The following is a 19,795-nucleotide window of genomic DNA, read 5'->3' on the forward strand; positions in this document are numbered from 1 at the left end:
CTGCCCCCCCACCCTCCAATCCATTCCAACTACTATTTTAGGTTTGAAAAGAAAAGAATCTCACCCGGCTGACCAAGCATATTAGTGAATCTAATGTCAGAACTAATGGTTGGATATAGTTCCATCCAAGAGGACATAGAATGTAGTTGTCCATGTTCATGTAGTTCATCTAAGAATATCTGTTGGAAAGGAAACAAATACATTTGAAAAATCATTAGAAATATAACATAGAAACATACGTTAAAAATGTTTGTTATCCAATATGTTTAGGTACAAAGAATATTTGCTATTTAATGGAAGTAAAAATGCTTTTACACCACAAATAAATATAAACAAACCACCAAAGAAAGGGATCTTTCAAACACTACCGTAACCTTCTATTCTTCAGTTGCATGTCCCTTAATATATAGATCACCATTTACAGTTAAAAAACAAAAAGTCCATAAAATATTGTGTATGCATCTAACTAAAAATGAAAGCTAAAATGACTGGAATTATCTATCCTCAAATGATGAGGCTAAAGAATGAATATATGTATGTCTTATAAAATAGTTCTTGTTTTTAAATAGTATAACTCTCCGATACTTCAAATTTGATCAATTTTTTTAAAAAACAAGTGTGGCAACTAAAGAGATGGTTTTGTGGTTGGGGCAGTTGCAGCTCTTGACGAGGACCCAGGTTCTGTTCCCAACACCCACATGATAATTCAAAGTCACCTTTCACTCCAGTTCCAGGGGATCTGGACATTAGTGCATATATACATGCAGGAAATAAACTCATAAAATAAATCTAAAAATTGTCATAAGGAATATATTACTTTCCTCAAAGTATTTAAACGCCCATATAAGTGCTTAATTCCATTACACATCTAAACTGTACTACAGCATGTTCTTTTGGAACCATGTATCAACTGCTACAAAGCACTCATTACACATCTTACTTCCACTCAGTCCTCATGCTGTTTCTCTCAGCTACAACTTTATGCTTAAGTTAATGTTTGCTGCAGCCTGCTATATTCCCTTGCTCAAACATCCAACAACAAAATGTAAAACACAGACGTTAAAGAGCTCAACATACAGTGTATAAAACAAAGCCTATGCGGCCAACTGGAAACAAGATCCTTGCTGAAGTTCAATGACTAAACTAGAAAAGGCATTTTTCTACCTGAAAAGATTCCCTATTTTTACGCTGCCGCCTCCTTTCTCTCAACAATGTCTTCTGTTTTTCTTCTTCTTCTTCCTTTTCTAAAGCCCGGATGTGTTCCTCAAAGCATATTAGTGCATCTTCTTTATCCATGTCTGAAGTATTTTTCAGATAAAAAAGAAGTAAATTTAAAATATTAACAAAGAAAGCAGTTTAATCATTTGTGTTAAACTCTTTAAAATCTTCAAATTCAGTGTTCAAAAATACTTGTACTTGAATTCAAACAATTATCTTGTAATGACCCAAGTTTTGAGAAAGACTTCAAATACTACAGAGAACAAAGGAAAGAGCACATGCACATGACAAAATAATCTGGCTAACAGAGCAAATGTTTTGCTTAATCCAAGAGATTTTTATTATTTTACATATAAAAAATTGAATTAATTCTCAGAGCTTTATGTGCATTTGATCATATTCAACCCCACCTCTTCACAGATATATTCCCTATTTACGCAGCTAGCTATATTTGATGTCCCCACCTCCTCACACTTATTTAAAACCATCAACAACAGTTTCTTGGCTATATGGTCTTCCACTTGAGGGTGGTCAGTTCATCAGGAGCTACATTTGAGAAACCTGTCCCTTCTCCAGCAGCCATCACACCAGTTGCTGAAGCTCTATAGCTCTCTCTAGGATGGGATTTCAAGGCCAACTCCCACCCCCAAGCTAGGCTTTGGCTTACACAGGCATGACTGCTGTCACAGTCATTGCTGAGTTTGTGTTTAGAAGACACCAGTGATCTACAAATAGTTGACTCATTACAAATTTCAAGAATTATCTGTTAAAGGTGACTTACATCTCTAGAAAAGTATTTTCCCTAAATCAAAATTCAATTAGAAACAACTCATTTGAAAATAAAGTATTTTTTCAGAAATACAACTCATTTGTGTAAAATGGAGCTAGCGACCACATAAAAAGAGCAATTTCATACAAACAGTGAGAATAATTCTGTGACTGAAGGGCAAGACTTGTCACTATTTTTCTTATGTAGTCATTGTTCTTACTCTGTAACTCTTCATCCTCTGCAAACGTTGGATTATCCATCAGATACTGCTGGGCTTCAGACCAAGTCGTAGAATACGTGACATTAGCCATGTTGTCAAGTATGTTTTTTAAGGCTTCCCAATTTCTCTTTCGTAACTGCTTTGCTTGTTCCTACAACAAACGTTTGAATAACCCTTTTAACATTCACACAGGGTATGTAAATTACAATTAGTTAAGATTCCTTTATATTCTAGCTGATAAATGTCAAATGTTGTGTCTACCTGTAATATCAACACCTTGTATTTTGTTATTATGCTTTCTGAATGTGTGGCAGTCCTTTCCTTCAGTTTTTCATCTCTCTTTGAAGTCAGAATCCAAAAAAATTGGGTTGTTTGTATCCTCATTTCCTAAAACCATGTCCTTCTCAGACTAGTATGCCATACAGACACAATTTATGAGGATACTGTGTAGTCTCAACATGTCAATACCAAAGTTTTCACTGACATCAACTATGTTTAACTTTTAGTAATACTTATCTATGTATCCTTCAATACTAGATACAAAATAATTTAACAGAAATAAGTATCTGAATAAATCAGTAACCACCATGATTTAAACAGTAATTACTATGTTTGACATAAGGAGAAAAAAGATTTGAGTTACTCATTTTATCTTTTAACACAGCTTCTAATGAATGAATAGATATGATGTACAACATACACTAAAGAAATTAAGCAAAGAAACTAAAGTTATAACTTACTCATTTAAAATAAAGAAAAAAATCTTAGAATGTTGAAATACCGGTAATTAGAAAGTACCTTTTCTTTTTTTGAAAGGAAGAACAAAACATCTTCATAGATTTCAAGACGATCACGCTCTGATATAGCATTCCAAACTTCCATCTCCCCAAACATTTGTTCGGCTTTTCTAGTGATTATGAAATCAATCAAGGGTTACTTTCTGAAACCATCAGTACAATTTTAGATTGTGTTTCTTTTTTTTTCCTCCAAAGGCAGTCAATGATGACTTCCTCCACTGTTTAAGTTCACAAATGCATTACTCAGGAAAGCTTTGTGACAGTCAATAAAATATTAACGTAAGAGCAAATGCCTCTTTCTCTTAGGGCAATTCACATTAAGTAATGTTTTGCAATGTAAGTAAATAGTCCTTTTCCCAAGTCACCTTCTGTAGACTATAGAACAGGTAACAGTTACTGTATTATGTTTATTCCCAAATAAATACCTTAAGAGAGTCTGTAAGTTACTGATTTTTTGGCTGTCTTATAGAACTGCCACATCCTCATTTACACAGCTGCTTTCATTACCATCTATTTTGGATGAGTTATCAAGAAGTATGACAATCAATTGGGAATGAAACAATACCTACATCATTCAAAACCTTACTTGTATCTGGTTGTGGAAGTCATTTTCTCATGATTTTCAAGAAAACGCTGAAAAGATTCCTTAGCTTCTTTGTATTTTGATCTTGCTTCTTCTTTTTCCTCTTTCTCAGTCTGGACTTTATAGGCATTAAAAGCCTGCTTTTTTTCACTCAGCTTTGCTAAAGCACTAAATAATAGAAAATATCATACACAAATAAACATAAAGACTCTGGAGAATCAAATGTTAGCGCTTTAGAAAAAAGTTTGATGTGTGTATTAAGAAAATTTCTGTAATTTATTGAAGATATAAAATTATTCTAAACAGCAAATTCTAGAGTTAAATGATTCTAATTTCATTTGGAGCAAGGTGCTCAAATTGTAGGACAAGCCTTTTCGATTTTCGGCTAATAGCTATTATATAGCTATGAACAGCTGCTTATTATAAAGTTATACTGTTTTACATAACTTTAAATGCCCTAAGATTAATGTAAAGTTAATTTAAAAAAATCTCTGTATTACCTATACCGAGGATCATTAATGATCATTTTCATAGCTTGCTCCCACGAAGCATTCGAAGGTACCCGCTGAAAATTATTTAAAGAAAAAAATTAAAATTTTACACAACAGGGAGAATGGTATCATAGGAAAGCAAGTTTAACACTCACTGCAAATATCGAGCACCCCCCTTTGCAGACTTTTTTATAGTCTAAAACCATTTAGAATGAAGCAAATTTGTGATATATACTTGTTTACTGAAAAGAAAATTCACACCAAAATTGAAACAGTATTTTTTATTAGACCACCAACTAAAAGATAAGCAATAATTTAAATAAAAAATTTTTTTATCTATCAAGGCAAAAATATGATTGTGAAATAATACCTTGTTGAGTTTCCAAAAGCGTTCTTCAATAAAAACACAACAAATTTAGTCTGTTTTCAGTTACAATAGTTCAAGAAATTAGTATTTTAAATAAAGGCACCAAAGTGAGCATTTATTAGGAAATTATTACATGTTACTTAAAAAATCTGTAATACCTTTTCTTTCAATAATTCTTTAAATGCTTGCTTTGCCTCCTCCTTTGTATTCCAAGTGTATGTTTTTTTTGCTGGTTGGCTCTCTTCCTCTTCTTTTTTAGGAGTAAAACTAGAGAAAGAAATTTAAACATGCTATTCATAATTTCAGTGACTATTTTCCGCTTACAAAATCATTTAATTGTCTGATGCTGACCTAAAACTTGACAATTTTCTGAGAAAGTTTCTTATATAAACCCTAAAAACATGACTATCTGAAGACAGGCCATAAAGTTACAGATTTTCTGCAGTGTCAATTTTAAGACCCCGTATAAAGGTCAAAACATAACACAAACTGCACTAAGTTGACTTGTGTCACTAGTCTACAAGTTAATAAATGACTTGTAAGTATTAAGATGTTTCACATTAGTGCTCTAATAAACCTGTTATTTTTGAATGTGTACATAAAAAGCTAAAAAGGATGTACAAAACAATCTAAGTGATCAATTAACAAAATCCAGCTTAGTTAATTTTATAAACATAGTATTAATAGAATACAGCAATTAGCTAATTCCATATGTCCTTTTTGGCTGATTTTGTACTATGGCATGAGTACCAAGTCACTGTTTGAACCAGAAGACCTCAAATAAATATTATTTGACATGTTTTGGAAAAGACTGCTAAATTCTGATTTCAAAAAGAATCAATATAATCTAGATTTATCAACTACTTGTTTGGGGTCCACTGAATTGAAAAAATGTAGTTCAAAAGATGGAAATGACACTACAATAGATACTGAGACAAGAATGCAGTATGTATATAATATATATCATTCTTTAAGTATCCTTACATAGAACCTAATTAAAATTATAACTCATGAACTATGCTAGAATGCTTTTAAGGGGAAAAAAACTTTAAAACTATGAAAAGTAAATTAACCTTTCACATTAATAAAAGTGAAAATAATCATATAAAACATATCTGTGATGAATACAGAGATCTATCATTATTTGTGAAGTGATTTGATTACGTAACATACATTGGATTATGCATTAAGACTGAAATATATATGAGGATTTTCACAAATTACATGTAACTATCATACCATGTTACATAAGGTATTTAGAGCATCTCAGTATTTTGGTGTTCAAAAAGTTCAAGCACAAATGTAGAATGATATTCTCAAAGCTTCCATCATATGATACCATCATTTGACTTTTATGGATACAGAAAGTATCTCTGATATATATATATATACACACATCCACACAAATGCTTAACTATATGCACAGCCAATGTTAGAAGAGTAAAAGAAAAATGAGACCTTTACTCTTAATTGCCTCCAAATGTACCATGTCATTTCTTTCTAAACATCTCAATATTCAATCATTACACAGCTATTGTGAAATTAACAAGGGAGAAGGAGCACTAACAGTAGGAGAAGAGAGATGGAGGCAGCAGAACTAAATAGTAGCTGGACAAGAGTGTTTGGTCAGATTATTCGTCCATTTGTACCTTTTTTGTGTATCTTGGCTCATATGGTAGAAAAAAGCCAGTTTTGCAATTATTCTAAGTGAGTTTCTTTTTGTGGCTCCTCTATAAAGTGCCTTCTCTTTCTTATCTGAGGCATTTTTCAACAAAGCTGTTCGCATTTTTCAATTTATTTACAATAAGCTGAAAACCAAACACACCAATAACCAAAAGGAGTGAAATCCAGTTTAGTTCTCCTCTTATTTGGTGGAGCTTCTCACCTTCTCAAACTCATCTGTGTTGGACAGCGATCTACACTACTTTTGGCAGTGCTGCCTGAGCACATACAACAGAGAAGAAACACAGACACACCCCACTACAGAGTAAACCACATCGAGCCTTTATTTAAAATACTGCAAGTATGTAAACTGCTGATTGTTTTTCCTTTTTGCCTTGATTTGGAGTTCACAAGTTCTTATAGTTTAAGTCAGGCAGTGACTTTCAGAAGTCTGAGTTACTAAACTTACTCGGTAACAGTTTCTTGTTTAGATGGTTCCTCTCCAGTGTTACTGGAAATGTCACCACTTAAATCTTGAATGGCTGTGGTATTAGCAATCTGTGCTTGTTCTTCATTGGATATAGTTACTGCGTTTTCATTATCGACAACAGTAGGAACAATGGAAGTAACTTCAGGCTCAGGAGCAACTGGAACACTTCCTACAGTATTAGTAGGTGTGGTGGAAGTATTGGCATTAGCAGCTGCTGCAGCAGCTGCAGCAGCTGCAACAACAGCAGCTGCTGCTTCTGCAGCAGCCATGGTGCTCATAGTGGTAGGAATTTCTGTTGTAGGAACTGGGGCTGTTGATGTTGTAGTACATTCTTCTTGCTTGCTATACAGTAAAAGGGAGGAAGAGGGAGGAAAAGAGGGAATAAGATGGATAGAAGTGGGAAGGGAGAGAGAGAGAGAGAGAACTGGTCATTTCAATACTTTACAGTAAAGCTAAATAAAGTCAATTTAAAAATAACACTAACAGAACAATCAAAGGGCTAAACAAATCCACTGACAGTAAACTAGAAAATCACCCCAAAAGACCACAGAACGAGATAATATTAATTTTATGCTTGTTTTAGAGAATATCTTGTCATACTGCCTATGCTGAGCTCAGGTTCATAGGACTCAGGCAATACTGTAGCCTTAGCCTCCTTGAGTAGAACTGGAATTACAATTATGTGTTATCGCGTCCAGCTTCTACCATTATTTGATTTAGCAAACTTGTACAACATACATGAACACTGACATAAATGACTAATTTCCTAATGTCCAATTATTTCAAGAAAATCTCAATCTGTTACTTTGTATAACATCTTATTTGACATATAAAAATTTTCATAAGAACTTTAAATCTACACTTCAATAATTAAAGGAAAGCTTTGTAGGCTGGAGGTATATAGATCACTAGTTGAGTGCTAAAATGTGCAAAAACCTTAGGTCTATTTCTCAAGACTACAAAAAGGGAATTTAGTATAATAGAGGATATATATAGCTATAACATTCTACTAATTTTCAAATGGAGAAAGTTATTAATTCATGAACAATGCATTTCTTACCAATGTACTTACTTGTCTAGCAAAGCCTACACTTCAGTAAATATACTTGCTTTTAAATTCCACCCTCTTGTAAAAACCTTCCAAAGACATCAAACCATTAGCTTAACCCTGTTAAATAGTTTTTTTGTTTTTTTTTTTAAAAAGTGGACAACTAAAACAAGAATGCTATGGAAATGGCCAAATTTATAAACCCTACTGAATTTTAAAATTGCTTACCTGCTTTCTTCAGCTTTGATCATAGCTATTAAAGAAAACAGAAAAGTCATCAACTAGTTTTTAAATATAACCATGGGGGGGGACGACTCTAAAAGGAGATGAAAGTATCATAATTTCATAAGATTTAATTTACCATCTGAAAAGCAGTTTAAAACTCACTTTAAAGAGCAAGTGTTTGCCTTAGTTTCATCAAAGCCTCATTACAACAATGAAACATTTGACAACAGCCAACTGTTTAGTACTCTTTTCCAATGCTGGTGCTTCCAAAAGGCTTGGCCTTGTAATCACTCTCTGAAAATATTCATAAGTTTGGAATACAACAGTATTGCCTCCAGGAATGAGACTATTTTTTAAAAGATAAAAATTTAAATTGGTATCAAACTCATGAAACTCCAGCCCAATTTTCATACTAGCACTGACAAGCAAATAAGCAGCTATGCAAACCAACAATTTGTAGTCATATCAGAAATGAGCTTGGCACTCTGTAAGTGAGCAATTTGGTATTCTATTGATAACATTATTATTAGTTCATGCTCAGACATTTTAGATAGAGCTTTAAAGATCTGAGCACTCAATATAGTCAATATTTGTTTTCATTCTAAGCTTAGGTAAACTTTAAATTTGCTGGTAAGACACATATCTTTAATTTCTTATCACTAGGGAATGAGGTGCTCCATGTAAGCAATGATATAAGCTTAAGTTTATGAAAATATTTAAAAAACTTATCATTCATTAAAGTAAAATATTTATGAAAATCTACTAAAATGCAAAGAACCCCTCACATAACCTTTTGCTTAGCTAATCTAGAAGTTTATGATAAAATACTGTATTTTAAAGACAATAAAGTAACTCAATTCTTATTCAATGTCTGCTATTTTATGCCGAGTATTGTGCTAGATAATAATCTTTTCTAAATCTTCAAAGATATCAAGTAACTGACAATATTGAAAACTATCTTCCTTAAATGAAATTTATTTACCTGAACTTTTAGATAAAAAACATATTAGTACTGTTTTTCCTAACTAAAATGAAATCAGTATTAAGTATACATACTGATAATATATGATAAAAGTAAATGATACAAAGATCAACTACCACCGTCATTAAGCTTAATCACATGTCCCATGTATGCACCAACATTCAGAAGAATAAGTTTATATATGAACTTGTTCAACATTTATGTTTATTTCAAATACCAAAGTACAACTTTAAAAACTGCAAGCTCATTTATAATGTAACTCTTAAATAAAAGTGATTCTTTGAATTAATGTCTTTCACTGCAGATTTATCCATTCAAGGTTAGTGAAAATTAGTGACATACTCTAAATGTTAAATATAACAGAAAATGAATTATCAAAGCAGCTCACCATGCAGGTTTGATTTTGTAATAAGACCTCCAGCAACAATGGTATTCTGGTATCCTAGTTTCAATGGAATCAAATCAAATAAAGTCTATTTAAAATCTATAGAACTGAGATCTACAGCAACAACAAAATAAAAGAGCCCATAAAACTGTTATATCATTAAAAATGTGCAGACAATTTTTTTTTTTTTTAAAGTGTAAGGCCTTATTTGAATAGCCCTATTCAGGGGGGACTGTTTCCAGGTGACTGGCATATAGGCAACAACTTCCCAGTAGAGTTGTTTTCTCATCTTACCTTCAAGATCCTCAAGTTCCTTTGGTTTGGCCCAGCGGGACTCTTTCGTTTGAGAATTATAGTAATAAGGCTTCCCAGAATCAGATTTGTACTCTTTCCACGGGCATTTAGACAAGAGTTGCTGAAGAAGGGGAAAACGTTCAACAAATAATAACATATTCAGTATTGCTGACCATCCACACCCATTTTCATTAGATATTGTCTACCTGTGTAACACTAAGTATCAAAGTTGTCAATTATTGACTATACCATTTAACCTTTATAACACTATAGAATTTAGATTCCTCTCCATTAACCAATATTATTCGAAGAGAAAGTAACTTGTCAAAGGTAATATACTTATTAGGAATGCTTCAAATCCAAGCAGATCTACCTCAAAATGTGCTTTACCACTTCATTATAGGTAAAAACTGCCATCCATAATTAATGAATGGAGTGTTCATCTATTTATGCAAATAAGACAAAAAGAAAATTTGGGGAAAAGTATAATCTAATTCATCCATGCTAATTTTTAATTTCACAGCCAATAATTTATCACAACTTTATATGAATTATGTATGTGAGGAAGGTGAGGAAATAATAAAGATAGGACAAAACCAGTATATAAAGCTAATGTATAGGAGAGCAATTTAAAGTGCCTTTAAATCTCAAGATCTGTGTGAGCATGTGTGCCTATGAACGAGAAATAAAGAAAGAAGTGTTATCTATCAACCTTCCTTCTCAAACACTGTGTGCATATTAGATGACTTGAGGGGGAGTGAATGAAAAATACAGCTACCGTCTTAAAGTTCTTTACTTAAAAGAAGTTAAAAATGGAATACCACTGGCTAGGTAAAACTTATTGTTCTTCAGTGGAAAAAAAGGTCACCTCTTCCTAAGCACATCAGCTATTACATTTGCAATACTGCTTGCTTAATTTAGTGCTTAAACCTTAACTTTTTCATATTTTATTTATTTTGAATGGTGAAATGTATAATACAAAATAAATACCTTTTCAGAAGCATTTCTACGAAGAGAAAATATTCTACTCTAAGTAAGACAAGACAGTATTTTATAGGCAATTTAATTGCATTACATCAAACCCCATAGTTAACTGGAATCATTCACATGATTTTTAAAATCACACACATCATACTACAATGAGGAAAATTGCTATCCCCTTCAAATTTATTCTTAAGACACATTTGAACATAGGACGATAGTAAACCTAAAATCTCTACTAACTCTTGTGACACATAAGAACTGCTCTTTGGATAGCTTAATATAAAATTCTAAGGAATATACCCAAGCTACTTAACAGTCCTGATTCTTAGTCTTCAAATATTTACCTCAGCAGGTGTTTTAAGATCATCTGGTTTTTCCCAGGTAGACTGTTTTGTTTCAGTATTGTAATAATAAGTCCTTCCATCGGGTGATTTATGTTCTGTCCACATTGATTTCTAAAGGAAAAAAATTTCTGATAGTATAAACTATTCAACATATGAAACATCAAATTTAAGTATAAAATGATTGTATTTTCTTTTTCTTTCTTTCTCCCTTTTTTAAAAAAAGGGTTTCTCTGTGTGTATCCCTGGATGTCTTGGAACTCACAAAGATCCGCCTACCTCTGCCTCCCAAGTGCTAGGAGCATGCACCATCACAGCCCAGCTAAGTGATTGTATTTGAACAGTTCAAATCACCTAAAATAATTTGTTAATGGAAGTAGAGAAGGAACTGGAAAACAAGGTAGCGTGGATCAACTAAGGTTTTAGGACTGTTCTTAGAATCATTATACATATGACTGCTCTCAGAAGAATAATAACACTGTATTTTTTTGTGTAAGACAACCTTCCAGCAATATAAACCTATCCCAGTAGACAAAATGTATAAACCACATATAGATATAACAGATATGTAAAGGTGTATAAATCATGCATTATTCTAGTCTAATTGACAAAAAAACAAGTATTCAGACAATTTTCTAAATTGATCCTCTATAAAGACACACTTCACAAAAACTAGGGAAAGTAAAGATGGTTTATTACAAAAAACACCAGCAGCCGGGCGGTGGTGGCACATGCCTGTAATCCTAGTACTCAGGAGGCAGAGGCAGGCGGATCTCGAGGCCAGCATGGTCTACCAAGTAAGTTCCAGAAAAGGCGCAAAGCTACACAGGGAAACCCCGTCTCAAAAAAAAAAAAAAAGCAAAACAAACAAAAAACAAACAAACAACACCAGCAAGATGAAAAGGGGGAGGGGCTGAATCCAAGTATTTCAAAACAAAACAAGTGAGATTTCCATGTGAAACTAAACATAAATCTACTCCTAATCAAGGGACCAACAAAACAATTCAATAGTCTTTTTTTTTTTTTCAAACAGACTACTACACATATCACTACATCAAAATAAAACACAATTCCTGAGACTGTATTTTAAACTTACTGACAAATTAACTGACTTTTATCTACATCATTTTTGTGCTTGCATAAAAAGAGAAACAAAGTTGTTGTAATAGTCCTTAAATTTCCTCATAATAAAGCCACTTTTTTATCAGTTGCTCATGTCCATTGGGTTACAGTATCATCCACTAGAGCATCAATAACACTGGTGATATTTCTTTAAAAATAAAACAAAACACAACATAAGTGAAGAGTGAACCTCATCATCTGTATATAACCATGGGGATAGGGCGCTCTGAGCCCGTGAACTGCCTATTTCTTAGCATTCAAAGACACAACCTATTGCTTGTGATTTGCTGCTAAGTCCAGGGGCTTGATCAGTTTTTGAGAAGCTTCCTCTCACCCAAAAGTTTACTGCTGGGTAACATCTGACAGTACTCAGATCTACAGACAAAATGCCTAGTTATCTCTGTTCACCCTCTCAAATGAAGGAACAGTGTTCAGATTGTTTGTTCCATTTAGGGGCAATTGGGGGTCATTGTCTCTAGCTAGTGGGATCCTGCCAGCCCACCACCCTCAAAGCTCTTTGGGGAAAGTGCCTAAATCCGAAATGGCAAGCTTTCAGAGTAAATGAAGCTGTGCTACTGAAAATGTACCCTTGATAGGTCTGGCCTTCAGACCACATACCTATCAAGGGTACAGTATCTATGGCAGCGGGAAAGAAAAGACTCCTTACCCTAGGAGTCCTCCCCTCCTTCAGAACTGAAGATGCCAATGTTAATGGGCAGAAAAGAAGTATTTCTAATTCTTTGTGGTTTCATTCTTCATCTTCTTTGATAACCTACTTTCTAATCATGAGACTGTGGCAGGATACAAAATCTGCACAGGTTTAAATGAGGCGAAATCTCAGCACAACAGGACTTGAATACAAAGTACCACACCTAACCATGAATCTCTATGGAATTGATACCTGCTAGGAAAGGGAAAAATTCCTTTTCTTTTTCGGTTTTTCGCGACAAGGTTTCTCTGTGTAAGAGCCTTACCTGTCCTCAAACTTTCTTTGTACATCAGGCTGGCCTTGAACTCACAGAGATCCACCTGCCTCTGCCTCCTGAGGGCTGGGGTTAAAGGCATGCGCCAACACACCTGATTAAAAAATCTGTTTTCTTAAAGTAGTGCATCACTGGGTATAACAGTCACACTTTAGGGAAGTTTTGTTTTGGTATCTTTTTTTTAATTAGTGTTGTTTGCCTTTTTTTGTTATTGTTGTTGGTTGTTTAAGAAAGAACATGAAGTTGGGTGGATATGGAAGTAGGGTCAGAGGGGAAATGGGGAAAGGAAACGAATATGATCAAAATACACTGTGTGGAAACATTAGTTTTAAATAGGAGGGGAAAGACAAAATCTAAACAGAGATACATAGTAATAGATACAAAGAAACACAAAAACATAATGCAATGTGACAGCCTCCAATTTTTATGACTTTTTAATACCTGAATCCAATGACTGAAATGCTAAACAATATTAATTATTAAAATGCTCAATGTACTGTCACAGCACCTTTTACCTATTGTACTCCAAATGGAAATATAATAATACTGAAATCTAGTAGAACATTAAGGAATATTGTGAAAATTAAATTCAAATGACCTTGAAAATCTGGAATAAATCGATGTATTTTAGATGCATAAGATTTAGCATATTAGAACCAAAGACTATAACTAAGCTAATATATCGATAAGGAAAGCCTCTGACCAGATGGATTTCACTATTGAATTCCACCAGGCCTTCAAAGAACCAATACCAATACTCCTAAAACTATTCCACAAACAAATGTTTCCAAATTTATCTTACAAAGCCAGTATTGCTCCAATTCAAAAATCATATAAATATAAAACATAAAAGAAAACAATACACTAATTTACCTTCAACATGGATGCCTAATGCTTGGATTCAAGACTTATAAGCCAAATATTAGGTTGGTACAAAAGAAAAGATGGTTTTTCCTTGATTGAAATTTACCACTTTGATAATGAAATATATTCTTTCTTAAAAGCTTTATTTTGAACTTGCACACTGAAATCAACCAGGCCCTGAAGTTGTATAATAGATTTTGTACTTTCAATATCAATTTTTTAAAAAAGATTTATTATGTATATACTGTTTTGCCTGCAGATATCCTGAAGGCCAGAAGAGGGCACTAGATCTCATTATAGATGGTTGTGAGCCACCATGTGGTAGCTGGGAATAAAATTCAACTCTGGAAGAGCAGTCAGTGCTCTTAACCTCTGAGCCATCTTTCCAGCCCCTCAGTATCAATTTTTTAATGCATGTATTTACCAACAAATCCAAGTCAAAGTCAGAACTAAGAAAAATAATTTGGTTTTTACCCTCTTTGATAACTTAGGCCCATTAACTTGCATTCAGTCCTTCCTTATTCTTTAATAATATATTTGTAAATTATTGGCTAGGTTTGTATGAGATAAAGAACGTGGTTTTATTCTAAGATTTTGCAATCCCAATTCATTATTATACATTCTAAATCCACTTTTTAAAAGCATTTTATGGTTCCAATTTTCTTTAGAGCTGAATGATACTTTATTTCATACATGTACAGGTTTTCATTATGCATTTATTTATCTGCTAACAGACAACTAAGTTGGCTCCATTCCCTGCTACAGTGAGTCGAGCAGCAATAAACACAGTGGTGCAGTTATCTTTATTGTAAGATATGGAGTTCTCTGGGTGTATTAACATGAGTGAAACAGCTAGGTCATTTCGCTCTATTTTATGTATATGGGTGTTTTGTCTGTATTTAATTTAACTGTGTGCTACATGTGTGCCTTGTTCTCAGTGGCTAAAAATGGACATAGCAGCACCTGGAATTGGGGATACAGATGGTTGAAAACCTGCCATGAGTGCTGAGAATAAAAGCTGGGTCCTCCAGGAGAATGTCTTAACTGCTCTAGCCCCTATTTTTTAATTTTTGAGCAATCTTCAAGCTGATCTTACTCAGTTGACTTAATATGCACTGCCATCAACACTCAAGTTCAACACTCTCCAACACCATCACTTATTAATAATAGCCATTTCGACTGGGTAAAGTATGAATTTTTGTACTTTTTCCTTTTTCATCTTGAAATTATCATTGTATTCTAATATTTATTTCCTTAGAGTTATTTTTAATGAGTATTTTTCCTACTTTCTTTCTTTCTTCCAAGAATACATTGCTGGTATAACAGAAGGCTATTATTTTTAAACCAACCTATTACAAGCAATGAGACTGAAGATGTAGTCAGACTCACTGTGTAGTTCTACCAGACTATTACTGGAACCTGCAATTTTACTGCGTTTATTAGCTTCAAAGTTTTCTAGTAGTCTCTATGGGGTCTTCTAAGTAAAGGGAACGAGGATAGTTGAATTCTTCCTTTCTTATTTTTAATCACCTTTATGTCTTTCTCTTGTCTAGTTGAAACAGCTAAGACCTGGAGCACTGTATCAAATAAGAAAGGGGAGAGTGGGTATCCTTGTCTTGTTCCTGACTTAAAGGAAATACTCAGTTTGTCTCCATTTAGTATAACATTGCCTATTGGTTTGTTGAAACTTTACCAATGCCTTGTCTGTGTTAATTGTAATGATCATGTCTGTCTTTAAGTTGACTTATATGGTATATTATATTACACTTTATGCAATGTTGAGCCAACCTTGCCTTTTTTGTTCATAATGGATGATCTTCTGAATGTGTTCTTGAATTCATTTTCCAATTAAGAGGCATTTCTGAATCTCTGTTCAAAGAAACTGCAGGTTTTTTTCATTCTTTTGTTTTTACCTGGTTTTGTTATCAAAATAATACAGACTTCATGGAATGAATTTCTATGGAGTGTTCCTTCTTCATTTTTTTACCTTACAGAACAAATTAAGAACAAGAACGAGATCTTCCTCGCCAGTTTGATAGAATTCAACAGTTAATCAGTCTGGTCCCACCTAGGCTTTTCTTCAAGGGGAGACTTCATCACAGCTTCAATCTCATTGCTTGTAATGGGTTGGTTTAAGTTAATTACACCTTCGGAATTTAATTTTAGTAGGTGATACAGATTTTGAAATTGTTCTGTTTCTCCCGAGTTAATCCCGTTTTTCAGAGTATTCATTCACAGTAATCTCTTATAGTGTTGTTTTTAAAATTGTGCCTTCTTCCTCCTCCTCCTCCTTTTTTTTGTTGTTGTTTGAGTCGGTCTCTTTTAGGGTAGCCCTAGCTGTCCTAGAGCTCTTCGATATGTAGACCAGGCTGGCCTCAAAGTCAGAGATCCTCCTGTCTCTGCCACCACACTGGGCTCCATTCTTTTTGTCAGACTGGCTAGCGGTTAGTTAATCTTAGTAACTTTTTCAAAGATGAAGCTTTGTTTCCTCAATTTTGTGTATTTTTCTTTTAATTTCCTTTTCATTAATTTCTTCTCTATTCTTTAGTTATTGTAGTCTGTGTTTGGGATGGGCCACTTGTTTTAGCTAGCAAAGATATCAAAAAAGGAAAAGGGTGGCACTGGCGCACACCTTTAATCCCAGCACCCAGGAGGCAGAGTTTGAGGCTGGCCTAGAATACAGGGTGAGACCCAGGACAGGCACCAAAACTACACAGAGAAACCCTGTCTCGGAAAAAAACAAACAAACAAAAAACCAAAACCAAAACCAAAACACATTTATAGACCAAATACTGAAGTAGAGCCTAATACCATGAAACAAATACGGAAAGATATAAAAGGTAACATAAGTCCTGACAATACTAGGGGACTTTAATACTACACTCCCATATTTAGATAAGTCTTCTAAACTAAGAACAAATAATGAAACCCCACAGCTAAAATATATTATGAATAAACTTGACTTAACAGACACATATAGAATATTCCAATCAAGAGGTTGGGAAATACTAGTTTTCTCAGACGTACATAGAAACTTCTCCAAAACCAATTATGTCACAGAACACAGACCAAGTCTCAACATACTCAAACATGCATCACACAGATATAGAGACCAGTATTCCTTTTGTTCTATCAGATCATACTGAAATAAACCTAAAAAAACAATATGACAAACTACAGAAACAAATATTTGGAGAATGAAAAACGCATTTTAAATGAATAGTCAGTCATCCAAACAACCAGAGAGGAAATAATGAAATTCACAGACAAATGATAATGAAAACACATCCAAACCAGAACCTCTGAGACACACAGCCAAGGCAGCCTAGAGAAGGTTATAACAGTAAGTGATCACATAAAAAAAATAAAAATAAAAAAAAAACCCAACAGCAACACAAAACAAGATATCAAAATAGACAACCTATTATGCACAAGGATCTAAAATATATTATTATTATTTTTTTTTGGGGGGGTGGTTTCCAAGACAGGGTTTCTTTGTGTAGTTTGGCCCATGGCCCAGCTCAAATACATTCTTAACACAAGAGATTAGTGTTAATATGCATCTCTCACATTTTTATTAACAAATATTGGTCACTGTTTATACTATGGAAATTTTAGAGAAAATGCAAATTCAAACAATTTTCTTAAGTTTAAAATACTGGTAAAGCAGCAAACAGAACTCAAAACATCAATAGTGCATTTGTTCTGGAAACTGATAACAAATATACTAACAATACAGAGATTTGAGAAGTTTGCAAAGGAGAGCAAAGGAGAGCAAAGGAGAGCAAAGGAACTGGCCATCCAAAGCTGGTAATGATCATCAATGATACTCATTTTAAAAGAAGTGGCAGTATGGAACATTCAGCAATCACTTGGCATTTGAAGAAATGCTAAGTGGGTAGGGTGCCTCATGAACTGACCAAAAATTAAGGAAAAAAACAAAACAAAACCCTGAACCTACATTTCCTTTGTTACATTCTATGCAATAACAAAGAAACCATTTCTTGAATGGATTATGATATGCTAAGACAAATGTGCTTATGTGTGACTATCAGCAATAAACAGCTCAGTGGTTAGCACTAGAAGTTCCAATGTACTTTCTAATGCCAAGTTTGCATCAAAAATGGTCATGGTCACTGTCTGGTGGTCTGATGCAGATCTGATCTACTACAGCTTTATGAATCTCACTGCGTCTGAGAAGAATTTCACCAAATTGGGCAGGTTTTCTAGCTACACTAAAACAACTCAAATGCCTGCAGCCAGGTATGATCAACAGAAAGGGTTCAATTCTTCCCCCAAATGTTTAATAACACATGATATATCCAACACTTCAAAATTTGAATGAAGAGCTATTAATAAGCTCATTATCTAATATCTGATCTCTTGCCAATTTAACTACTTCAAACATTCTGACAGCTTTTTGCAGGGAATATACCTCTATAATCAGTGAAATGAAGAGACTACATTCCAAGAATCCTACTGAATCTGGAAGGACTTTCACAAAATGGGAATAAACATAACTTTTATTTTTTCTTTTCAGTTTTTTGAGACAGAGTTTCACTATGCAGCCCTGGCTGTCCTGGAACTCATGCAGGCTGTCCTAGAACATGCTCTGTAGACCAAGCTAACTTCAAACTCAGAGACCCACCTGCCTCTGCCTCCCAAGTGCTGGGATTAAAGGCATGTAACAACACTGCCTGAACAAACTTTTTTTTGTTGGCAAAAATACATTGAGTAAAATTGTTAATATGTTTATTAATGAAGATGTGTTTCAGCCTAGTTTTCATCTGAAATTTATGGTCTGAAAGTGCAATTCTTTTTTGCACTAACCCAATGTAATGAAATATTAACAAAATCACACATTTCAAGTTCATTTCATCTGAGGGATTCAGGATGGTTCAACATACAATCCAATAAAAGTAACACAGCACATAAATAAGATATAATACAAATATCCTTACTACATGTAAGGGGAAAAACAACAAAATTCAACATGTGTTCATGAAGAACCGGGGATGTAACTCAGTTGAGAGGACCCCGAACTGGACTCAATCTCCAGTCCCACATAACCTGGGTATGGTGATGTTCACCTGTAACATCACCATTTGGGAGGTAGAGTCAGGATGATCAAAAGTTCAAGAGCAGTTTGGGCTTCATAGAATTCCAGACCCTGTTTCTCTAAAGCAAAAAAACAACAGAGGGGAGGGAGGAAGAAAGGAAGGTGAGGAGGTCACAGAACAAAAGAAACCTGCCCTGAAGGAAGCTGGAAAAAAGCACCATACCTCAACATAAATACAGTATATATATGGCAAGTGTAAAGCCAGTATTAGATAAAAAGAAGAAAATCTCTATGTATTTCTTTAAAAATTCTTTCCACCTTTATTCAATAAAATGCTTGGATTCTTAGCAGTAGAGTAAGATAAAGAGGTACAGAAAAGAAATAGTATCAAATAATCCCTATTTGAAAATAACCCTATATTAAAAAAAAATCCCAAAGATTCCAGCAGAAAACTCAGACATGACATTTTCAGTAAAGTAGTAGAGTGCAAAATCAACATGCAAAAATTAGTAGCTTTTATATATACTAAGTATTATATAGTAATTTTTATATACAAATATTGAATACATTTGAGAAATAAATTAGGAAAATAATCCTATAAACCACAGCCTCAAAACAAAATAACTAGAAATATATCCAATTAAGTAAGTGAAATACCTTTATAATGAAAACTGTGTAACACCGAAGAAAGAAACCAGACATTAGAAGACAGAAAGACCTTCTATATTACTTGTTCAGCAGAATTAGTATTAGGAAATGGATGTTACCAAAAGTAACACAAAGCTTAAATGCAATCCCCACCAAAATCTGAAAAACATTTTTTCAAAGAATTATATAATTCTTATGAATATTCAAAGCATTCTTCAAAAATGCTAGCCCCCTGGAGTCAGAAGAAGGCAATTTCTGAGTTG

General features: G+C 33.8%; 1 protein-coding gene across 12 annotated transcripts in view; it reads right to left on the bottom strand.

Moving 5' to 3' along the window:
• The window catches only part of Prpf40a (pre-mRNA processing factor 40 homolog A), a 48,913-nt gene that overhangs the window by 9,019 nt on the left and 20,099 nt on the right, over positions 1 to 19,795 (bottom strand). For 6 of the 12 annotated variants that reach the window (XM_036183243.1, XM_036183245.1, XM_036183248.1 and 3 more), the window contains 12 exons: positions 10,860 to 10,970; positions 9,532 to 9,652; positions 9,241 to 9,294; positions 7,874 to 7,898; positions 6,577 to 6,939; positions 4,604 to 4,712; positions 4,088 to 4,152; positions 3,591 to 3,755; positions 3,006 to 3,114; positions 2,208 to 2,358; positions 1,165 to 1,298; positions 65 to 179 (listed from right to left, as the gene is read on the bottom strand). In XM_036183243.1, coding sequence (XP_036039136.1) covers positions 65 to 179; positions 1,165 to 1,298; positions 2,208 to 2,358; positions 3,006 to 3,114; positions 3,591 to 3,755; positions 4,088 to 4,152; positions 4,604 to 4,712; positions 6,577 to 6,939; positions 7,874 to 7,898; positions 9,241 to 9,294; positions 9,532 to 9,652; positions 10,860 to 10,970 — 1,522 coding nt within the window. The remainder of the gene's footprint in view (positions 1 to 64; positions 180 to 1,164; positions 1,299 to 2,207; positions 2,359 to 3,005; positions 3,115 to 3,590; positions 3,756 to 4,087; positions 4,153 to 4,603; positions 4,713 to 6,576; positions 6,940 to 7,873; positions 7,899 to 9,240; positions 9,295 to 9,531; positions 9,653 to 10,859; positions 10,971 to 19,795) is intronic. The other 6 variants (XM_036183246.1, XM_036183247.1, XM_036183250.1 and 3 more) reach the window with 1 other exon arrangement.

The sequence above is a fragment of the Onychomys torridus genome, chromosome 4, assembly GCF_903995425.1.
Source record: "Onychomys torridus chromosome 4, mOncTor1.1, whole genome shotgun sequence".
Classification (NCBI taxonomy): Eukaryota; Metazoa; Chordata; class Mammalia; order Rodentia; family Cricetidae; genus Onychomys; species Onychomys torridus.